General features: G+C 36.4%; 1 protein-coding gene across 1 annotated transcript in view; it reads left to right on the top strand.

Moving 5' to 3' along the window:
* FAM199X (family with sequence similarity 199, X-linked) overlaps positions 1 to 7300 on the top strand; it is a 24253-nt gene extending 16953 nt beyond the window's left edge. Inside the window, exons 3-6 of the mRNA XM_027768625.1 lie at positions 813 to 962; positions 1222 to 1383; positions 3091 to 3357; positions 5028 to 7300. Coding sequence (XP_027624426.1) covers positions 813 to 962; positions 1222 to 1383; positions 3091 to 3357; positions 5028 to 5198 — 750 coding nt within the window. The 3' untranslated portion in view covers positions 5199 to 7300. The remainder of the gene's footprint in view (positions 1 to 812; positions 963 to 1221; positions 1384 to 3090; positions 3358 to 5027) is intronic.
* The last annotated feature ends 3536 nt before the right edge of the window (positions 7301 to 10836 follow it).

The raw sequence follows: 10836 nt of genomic DNA on the forward strand, positions 1-10836 counted from the left end.
GGGGGCGTGTGCTTGCCAGACAGACAAGAGACAGACAGAGAGACAGAAAGTGAGAAATCACCCCCCAGGGAGGATGACCATGCCACAGTCCCTTCTCCTCCGTTCTCCTCTTGGGATCTTGGGCACGCATGCACACGCGCCTGGTGTGAGTTTTAAGCCACCGGGTCCGGGGCGCAAACCGCTGTTGACAACATTATGCTAACTGCTGGTCCCGGACCATGACTCTCTTGAATCCCCCATAGCTATTGTAGTTCATATCAAGTACAGGTTTACTTTGGTGCAAAAAGTTTTTGGAAATTTTTGCCTATTTTTTTAGAACCCACATTTTTCATGAACTTTTTTTTTCTTTTTTGGAGAGGTTTTTTCTTATTGGGCGCGTGTGCTCACCAGAGAGAGACAGAGAGATAGAAAGCGAGAAATCACACACACACACCCCCCCGCCCCAGAGGGGATGGCCATGCCGCAATCCCTTCTCCTCCATTCTCCTCTCGGGATCTTGGGCACGCATGCACACGCACCCAGCATGAGTTTAAGCCACTGCATCCGGGACTCGAACCATGGTCAACTACATGGGAGTCTAGCAACACAGCCATTACGCTAACTGCTGGTCCCAACTTTTTGACATCTCCATCATATACAAAGCATATTGATGTTACTGCTTCATGTGAAATAATCATGGATCAGAATTAATGTCCTCTGTCTTTGTATTTGCCATTAGTCATTTTTAGTCAAAGTGTCAAGTCTGTTACGGTATTTAAGACAATTTTTTCAATGTTGTTTTCCTTTCCTGCCACCCTCTTATTTTTACAAAGTTACCAGGCAGTGATATTGCCAGTGGAAGTGATGTACTTTCTGACGTCATACCCAGCATTCCCAGTTCACCTTGCCTTCTTCCTAAAAAGAAGAACAAGCATCGGAATTTAGATGAACTTCCTTGGAGCGCAATGACAAATGATGAACAGGTAAAGATCTGGACATTCTTAATTAAAAGCCTGTCTTTGGAGATTATGTGAAGCTCAGTTTATTGTCTAAACTTATTGTTAAAGCTACTGAATAAAAGGGAATGCATAGTAAATATGAGTGAGATTTAGCTAACTTTTTGGGGGAGCAGATACAATTTATTAAGTGCTTCTGGTATGTAAAACACATTGTAATTGACATGCTAAAAGATTCAGGGTTCTAGCATTAATTTTGCTTGTCATTTTTTTTTTAATCACATAGGTGGAATATATTGAGTATCTGAGTCGTAAAGTCAGTACTGAGATGGGTCTACGGGAGCAACTTGATATTATTAAAATCATTGATCCTTCTGCTCAGATATCCCCAACAGACAGTGAGTTTATTATTGAACTTAACTGTCTCACAGATGAAAAACTGAAGCAGGTATGTAAAGAAAATACAGATTTTATTACTACTGAAAATACCACCATTTTATAAAATATGGACTTGAATAATCATATGTACATACATAGATGATTAAGGTCAAAAGCAGTGCTATGAAATGTAATGTTAGAAAAGATGATGGTAATATTTGAGAACATTTGATTTTAAGAGGTTTTATTATGGGTCAGCAGGTGGCGTGGTGATTAAGGCACTGGATCCCACATGGCTGACTCCACGGTTCTATTCCTGCACTTGGCAGCCTGAAAAACACGTGGGGCACATGTGCATGCATACCCCAAATTTGGCATGGCCATTCCTCCCCTGCCTCTGCCCGGAAAGTACATGCACTCTTTGGGCAAAAAACCTTAAAAAATAATAAGGTTTTATACTACATCTCACTTGGCAGAACCTTTTTAGGATCAGTATGGATCTAAAACTTGCTCTTTTATGGTGTAGATTTTGAAAGTTAATGTCCCCACTTAAGGGATGATTAGTCTAAAGTATAGACTTATTCTTTTTTAACCAGTTGGTGTCTTTTTGTCTTAAAGTTGTGTTTGTTTCACAAGAGTGAGTGATAGACAACTAGACAGAGAAAGACAAGCAGCCTCAACAGGGTCTCATGCCACAACCTTCCCACCCTCCCAGCCAGCCAGGATCGTAAGCACGTGTCCCCAAATTGACAGGTCTACAAGGGAACCAAACCCACAATCTTCAATATGGATCTAGCATCATATGGTCCAGCTGTGCCAAGCAGTCAGCTGCTCTAAACTTACTCCAGTTCAGTTTACAGGAGACTGATCAATGATCAAAATGTCCATTAGTGAGAGCCATACTTGGTTGGACATCTGAGCTGAGGGAATTGAGTAGTTTTATGGATTAATTGAGCTCAGAAAGGGTAAAACCCATTGAATTTTCTCTCTCTCATTCTGAAGTACACTTATCTTGAATATTCTAAATGCAGTCTTTGCTGCTTTCTTTTTCTCTGGTACATGGCCAGATGAATACTTAAGTTCTTATATTCTACGTTTGGTTTGTTTTACGTTTATCATTATTTATGAAAATGTATTTTATTTCAGTATTTCTTCCCAACAGATATACCATATTTTTTTGCATTCCAGCCCATTTTTCATTAGTGTGGTAAATCAGTGTCTTGCATTTGAAGACAGGTACTGTGGGTCCCTCACTAAGGTGTAGAAAACACCCTAATCTCAGATGAAATCATCAATGTGCTTAAATCATCTTAAGAGGAGACTTTTTTTTTTTTTTTAAGAGGAGACTTTTAACAAATGCCTAATCTCATCTATTAGGTCATCAGGAAAGTCATGACTATTTTTCTGTTTTTCTATGCAAAAATGCATCATGACTTTTCCCTTGACCCAATATTTTCTTTTGTTGTTAGTTTCTATTTTGTGTTACTTTCCTACAATCCTAAATTCTGAAGGCCAGTAGCCTTCCATTTACTGATTATACTTTATGTGTTTTAAAGGAAGCTTTATAATATATTTTCTAAAGAATTTTGGACAGTTTTTCCTGGTTCTTGTTTCTAAATTTTCAGATTCCTTTTGTTCTTCTACCTTATTTATATGTCTGCAGTGTTTTCAACAATCTTTTTGATTAAGTGCAATGTGATTTTTCTTTTTCCTCCACAGTGCCATGGGTAGACCCGCAATGTACAACACTAACCATTTTTTGTCTATGTGTCCCAAGGTCAGAAACTATATCAAGGAGCATAGCCCTCGCCAACGGCCTACAAGAGAGGCCTGGAAGAGAAGCAACTTTAGTTGTGCAAGCACCAGTGGAGTGAGCGGTGCCAGCGCCAGTGCCAGCAGCAGCAGTGCCAGCATGGTCAGTTCTGCAAGCAGCAGTGGGTCCAGTGTTGGAAACTCTGCTTCAAACTCCAGTGCCAACATGAGTCGAGCACACAGTGACAGCAACCTGTCTGCAAGTGCAGCAGAGCGGATTCGGGATTCAAAAGTAAAACGTCTAATCAATACAAAACTTTACCTCTCAATATTAACATTAGTACTCCTTCATATAAATTTCTTGAAGAGTTAAAATGATCTATTAGCTGCCTGTGGGTTTTGGTATTAATTGAAAAAGCAGAATGCTCTGCTGTTGAACAAAGCCCTCTAGGCTGAGTGCTTTGAATTACTGTTTTGACCCACAACCATATTGCATTCAATTTTCTCTGATTCTTGTGTCTGTTTTAAGTAAGATAAATTGACAAAAATAATGATTCTCAAGATTGCAATATTGACTGCAACTCACTACTGAGCGAATCTCACTATGTTGCTGATGTTGCTGTCTATTAGCTCCTAAGAGTGTTGTGTATGTCTTTTGTGCATGTTGAATGTTCTCTTAATGTTTTAATCCTGAAATTTTCTTCTTAACTAATTTAAAACTGTAATAACGCTTTCTGTAATTTCTGTAATTTCTGTCTATTCTTTCTGCAGTTGAAAAATTCTATATAATATTGTTGAGCACTTTTTTAAAAGAAGATGTAAGTGTGTAGAGAATGGTTCTGCAGCATAGTAGGGGAATTTGGTTCCTTGCAATGACAAGAGTCTAGAGTTAATTCAGGGATAATCAGAAAATCTCTAACTCTTTGAGAACCCAGTGGTAACTAGAAGATATACAACAATAACTCACTACTGAGCGAATCTCACTATGTTGCTGATGTTGCTGTCTATTAGCTCCTAAGAGTGTTGTGTATGTCTTTTGTGCATGTTGAATGTTCTCTTAATGTTTTAATCCTGAAATTTTCTTCTTAACTAATTTAAAACTGTAATAACGCTTTCTGTAATTTCTGTAATTTCTGTCTATTCTTTCTGCAGTTGAAAAATTCTATATAATATTGTTGAGCACTTTTTTAAAAGAAGATGTAAGTGTGTAGAGAATGGTTCTGCAGCATAGTAGGGGAATTTGGTTCCTTGCAATGACAAGAGTCTAGAGTTAATTCAGGGATAATCAGAAAATCTCTAACTCTTTGAGAACCCAGTGGTAACTAGAAGATATACAACAATTCCTTCCCTGGTTCCTTAGCAAAATAGTAGAGACATAGCTAGCTTTGTTGGCTACCAAGGGATTTTCTATAGATATAGGGTCATTCCTTTTGGACATTAGTTCACCAGTGACAGAAACTAGAGTAATCCTCACTGGGTTTCTCATAGGCTTTTGTGGTATTAGCATAATAATGAAAAAAAAACCCATGATTCTTTCCCAGCCATTGTAAAATTGCTAGTGCTTTTAGATAAAAAACACCTGAAAATCATAAGCATTAGCAGTCTGGGCAATGTACTCTGTGTTTGTATTCAGCATTGACACCAATGTATCTTAATTTGATTGTCTTATAAAAGAAGGCTTTAAAATGACTGGTTATCCATACATAGCTAGTCAAAATGATCAAGTTCCAACCCTTCTAGTCAGAAGAGTCAGAAGAGGCACTGGTTAAATACCAAAAAATAGAATCTTGAAGAATCATTTTCAAGTCTAAGCCAATGGCTCATTTACCAGAATAAGGACCATACTGCAGAGGAGTTGAACATCTTTTAAAATTTGGAAGATAGAGAATTTGATCCATAAAAACACCTGGGTGGATATGCCAAGAACTAAATCTTACTGATGTAAAATTTTTATTTTAACAGAAGCGATCTAAGCAACGAAAGTTGCAGCAGAAGGCCTTCCGCAAGAGGCAGCTGAAAGAGCAAAGGCAGGCACGGAAGGAGAGGCTCAGCGGGCTCTTCCTGAATGAAGAGGTGCTGTCCTTGAAAGTGACTGAGGAAGACCATGAAGGCGATGTTGATGTTTTGATGTAATAAGGGTGAATTTATCAGTGTCCTTTCTAAGCACTAAAGTATTCTATCTTTATTGGTTTACATGCATCTTGACCAAAATTTTGGTTAGGCCTGTGCTGATGTACCATTAATAATTTAGGCCAGTGGTTCTCAGTGTGTGGTTCCAAGACCTGCAGCTTTAGATTGGGGGAGGGGGGGTGTTAGACATGCATCCATTGGGCTCCACCCTAGACCTAGCGAATCAGAAACTGGGGGAGGGGCCTGGCATTGTGTTTTAACTAAGGAGTGTGAGGTTATTCTGATGCACACTCTAGTCTAAGAACCACTGGTTTAGGTAAATGTTTTAACTATTTAAACTTATGGTGGTTATGTGGACTTTTTCAAAGACTAGTACTTTTATAGTTTAGAAGATTTCAAGGTACTGCTGACAAGTAGTTTATTATGTCAGTATATGTACATGTGTAGAGATCATAATTCAGTTCCCTTCTTGATGTTACGATTTCTTAGTTTACTTTTTCTAAAGGGCCATAGCATAATTCTCAGCTCCTGGTGGAAATCTTTTTTGAGGTGTGGAGTTGGACAAGGTGTGGATTGCTGTTTACAATAGTGCCTTCATTAAGTTTAGTTATGTTTTTATTCACAAGTAATTCAAAAGTTGAAGAACAGGCCCTAATCTTTTTTCTCTTAAGTTTGTTTCTGTTTTTCACTTTATGTAAATTGAGAGTCCTTTCTGTAAGTGATGACTACTGAGGAACTCATGTTATTAGTACCTGAATTTTAGACTTGATGCTATATTAATATTCAAACAGGGAAAGCAATTAGACAAAACAACAAATTGCGATTTTCCATTGCTTTCTGAAATTTTAGGCTGTAAAATTGTCTGAAATGCAGAACATCAGTCTCTCTCATATTCTTTTCGTAGGTCTTTTTTTCCAGCACAGCTCTAAATATTACTAAATATTTGCTATAACAGCTTCTGGCATGTGAACAGGTTAATGTTCAAAATTAACTGGTGAAACTTCTTTATAAATTGCTAGAAGTAAAACAGAGCCATGAGATGTAAGAAAACACCTTATCTTGTTGGCTTTTAATAGAAGTCTGATTTTCAGTGTGAAATCATTAATTTCTTTAAATGTTTTTATAGACAGTTTGTGATCATAAATGTTGGAAGTAGTATGATTCCTTTTCTACCACATGTCTTTGAACACTCACAGGGGTAATTTGGAGACTGATACTACTGACAATCAAGCTGCTACTGACTTTCTGAATTTTCTATTAATTATGGATAACATTTGAGAGGTGATTATGATTCTATAGGAAGAGTGGTAATCAATATTTTTTTAAAGTCTAGAGTCCATAGGTTAATAGAATTTCTTTTAACTTTTTGTTTTATCAAGTAGTTCATTTAAGAAAAAGATTTAACAACCTAAGTTCTTTAGTTGATATAAAGGCTTAAATTTTGCTTACAGCCATGAGGTTAGAAATTCTGATTCATTTCAGTTCCTCGAAAGTTAGGGAATTGAAATCGAGCATAAAAATTGATACATTGCAGATTTGCTGAAGTTTGTGTTGTGGTCGTAACCCTTTGAAAACTACTAAAGTCATAATTTGAAGTTTTACTCAGAATGAAACCATAGATGAGTCTATGGTTTTCAATTGGGTAGTCCTGACTTCTCCCACTCCCTCTTTGGTGCCCCTAATCACCTTAGAAGGCACAAAGAACCTGAAGGTAGGCCCCAGGGTACTCCAAGGAAGGCAGGCAGAAAGAATACACCTTTTTTTTTCCTACCAAGCAGAGGAGGAGCACATGGAGAGAAGAGCAGATATATCTGAATCGCTACCTGCCCTTTGCTAAAGCAAGATCCCACAGAATGATTGCCAGTTCTTCTTACATGCACTCCAAGGAAATGGTCCACTTTTAGTGACCATAGAGCAGCATGTGTCTGTCAAATACTTAGAAACTATTTACTAAAATCAATTCCTAGTCACATAGTCGTACCACCTTAGATTTAACTTATGTCACTATTAAACAAGTTTACCAAAGTGCCACAAAGCCAATCTTTAAAGTTTGTAAAGGTTTGAGTGTTTATATAAGTGTGTCATAAATATTTCATAAATCTGGATGTACTGTCTTTTTATTTTTTGGGGGGGGGAGGTTTTTGCTATTGGGCACGTGAGCGTGCCAGAAAGACAGAGAGACAAAGAGACAGAAAGTAAGAAATCACTTCCCCCCCCAGGGGGGATGACCACACTGCAATCCCTTCTGCATGAGTTTAATCCACAGGGTCCGGGACTCGAACCATAGTCGACTACGTGGGAGTCCAGTGACATAGTCATTACGCCAACTGCTGGTCCCTGGATGTACTGTCTTTACAGTACTATAAATTAGAGATAGCCTACAAAGTTGGTTTGGAGCCAATTGGAAAGATTTCCTTCAATTAAAAGAAAAATTAAACAACTCGGGTTTGCGAATGATTCAAGAGGGAGATTGGAAAATCTTTCTCTAGCCCATCCCCAAAAGAAACCAGCAGAAAAGACATAAACGAAATGTTCATTTGTCTTTGTGAATGTGCTATACATTTTTTTCTCTTTTAATGCCTTATGCAGATAATTCAAATTTGTATCTTCTCTGTCTTGGAAAAAGTAATAATTTATTCAATCTATTAAATCTCTGATTTCAATTTAAAACAAATCCAACTCCATATTTTTTTTAAAGTATAAACCCTAACCAACTGTGTAATTTAAAAGTAAGACTGACTTGTTCCAGTGTCGGTCCTTATCTGTTAGAGACCTGACAGTGCAGCAGTATGTCTTCCCTTTAAAAATAAACTTTGTTATTGTGGGCAGGTATGATGAAGCCCCACAGATTTATCTGGAAACATTTTCTTAGAGGTCTTGTAGTAACATGCTAGTCCCTATTGCAGCTTTTCAAAGTACAAACCTTGACTTAAATGAAACAACATACATTTTTCTACAGTTTTATAACTGAATTAAAGGAAGGCAGTGTACTAATAATATGTAGTGGGGCATAAAGGACTAGTTCATTCTGTCCCAACAAGAACTTAGAGTAAACTAACACATTTTCTTTTTCTATGAAACTAGTCTAATTTTTTTAAGGCTGTGGCAGTTTTATCCAATTTTTCCATCCCTTGAATTAACTAGTTATTGCTGAATTAATCCCTTCAACTGACTTCTAAAATGACTCATTATAGATTGAGTGGACATCTTATTTAATTTAATTTTTAAAAGTGCTAAATCTTCTTCCTCAAAAGGATAAATTTTAACTATTGTAGAAATTATCCAGTCTGATGAGCTTTAAAAAATGATAAAATTTATCAAATATCTTCATATTTAAGCCAAAAATATTAGTTTACAACCAGTGTAGAAGTCTTGTTTGTTTCCAAGTTCTCTAGTGGAGACTTTTTGTTTGTGGCTTACTCTGCATAGCCTCATGTGCCTTAAAGGTGGTGAACTCTTGTACTTTTTGTCAATATCAGGCTTTTCCCAACTCAAAAATAATCTAAATGTAGTAACTTGTTTTATATAATGTCCATGTTTTTGGCTATCAGTAAGCAAAGCCATTAAGTTGAACCAATCAATGGTAATTAAGTGTAAAACAAAACAGAACCCTTCAGATCTTAAGCTTCATTTGCATAACTTTGTTTTTGGCCTTGCTAGGTCATTGAAGAACTTTGAAAGTTATCTACAGTATGGCTTTAATGTACTTCCCCCATCCCCCAAAAGGTCATAGGCCAGGATACTTCTTTTAACCCTGATAACTTTTAATACCTGGAAAGATGATTTTCAAGGTAGAGACAAAAACACTTCAAAATGGAGATTATATAGAAAGTTGATTCTCTTGTTAACTTTAAGAATTATTATATAAACACATTTATGTAATAGTTAGAACACTCTCCTCCCTTTCCTTTAACAAATGATCTTACAGTGCTTCTGTCTTCAAGAAAGATGTTTCTTTGGAATTGGTGGGGGCTACTTAAAGTCAGTTTATAGCTTGGAACAATTGATAGGAAAATTCTCAGTTGCACTCAAATGATTATGTTGATGTTGAGTGCACTAACATGTCTAAACTGGAGGTATATTGAATCCTGGAAAGGACTGTTAATTAGGAAATCAGTATTTGAATACATGTGATGACTTTGGATTAGTTTTAAGTCTGATAAAGCAAAATAAATTTTATCTTAAAAATAAAATAATGCTAAGTGGAAGAGATACATCTAAGAAGTATTTCAAACCAGGCATCTCTGTCAGCTTAGTATTTGGAACATAATTCCTTGGAATGCTTAAGTCTTATTTCTTTGGAAAGTAATTTACTTACCCAAAAGAATTAGAAAGAACTTTGGAAATTTTTCTAACTGGCTATTAAGAGTAAGGAAGTTGCATGGTATAGCTGAAGATCTGAGACAACTCACTCAAACTATTTTCATATTTTTTCTAGTATTGAAATTGTTTTCAGCTCCCCCTCCACTGATTATTTAAATTAAGGTTACTTAGTGTTTTAATCTAGATTATATACTGGTACATTAAATTTTAATTTGACATTCATACTAAATTCTGAAAAACTGGTTTAGTCTTCTTTGAACTCAGTATGTAGTGCATTTTCTTTATTGTCACTTTATTTTATCTTGTGGTCAACGGAACCTGTGGGAATTGATGTTCATTTTTGTGGTGAGGGGTGGGGGTGAAAAAAAGGGAGAATTGCTTTAATGATGCATATACATGTTCACTATGTAAAGGTAGTTGTAGAACTAATATGTATAGATGACAAATTAACATATTCTCAATTGTTCTAAGGAACAGTGGCCTGAAGCCTTGGCTTGTTTTGTGGAGCTGCTTGCTCTTGAACTAGTTGACCTATGGGATTTAAATTGAGACTTTGGGGTTAGGCTATCTAGCTGAGGCTTTTAGGAATGGAGCAGGTAATTTCTGTTCCTGTAGTGGATCAGTTTCATTTCATATTTGAGTATTCTAATTTAGAGATAAGTATTATCCATTCTAAATCTTTGTGTTGGGAAATTTAATAGGACCGTTGTCAAAAGCTATTCACGGTAAACTACAAGTATGTGTAAAGCATTTCATTGGTGGTCAGACATTTCAAATTGTTTATGAGGCTTTTTGGGGGGATGTTTTCTAGTTTCAATGATTAGTTATGTAGCATCAATATCATAACCAAAGCAAGTAGGAAGTTGACTGATTTGGAGAATCAAGTAGTCCTAAATACTATAATGTATCAGATTGTTAACCAGGATTTGTTTTCCTGTATTCCTGCTAAATGTATTACTATATTAATGCACTTTTGTATATATATATAACTGTCTTCTGTACATTCTGTACTTATTGCAGTGTATATAAGGCCCATTTTCCTGAACCTGTGAGGGAATAATAGTGGCTGTGACAGGTCCTTTCTATTTTGAGTTCCTTTGTACTTGAAAGTAGCTTAGTAGTTAAACTAATTAAAACTGGCAGTGTGGCACTGCTATCTTTTTTGAAGCTGAATATTAGAATTAAATATGTTGTTTTGGTTATTAGAAGCTCTTGTAATATTTTTATTTTTTCTTCTAATGTACCTTGAGTTTTTATAAACCCACTGTTGCTTACTACTACTTCTGAATCAGCAGGTTCCATGCTTCATGCCGGAACA

Source organism: Tupaia chinensis, unplaced genomic scaffold, assembly GCF_000334495.1.
Source record: "Tupaia chinensis unplaced genomic scaffold, TupChi_1.0 Scaffold147010_1, whole genome shotgun sequence".
Lineage (NCBI taxonomy): Eukaryota > Metazoa > Chordata > Mammalia > Scandentia > Tupaiidae > Tupaia > Tupaia belangeri.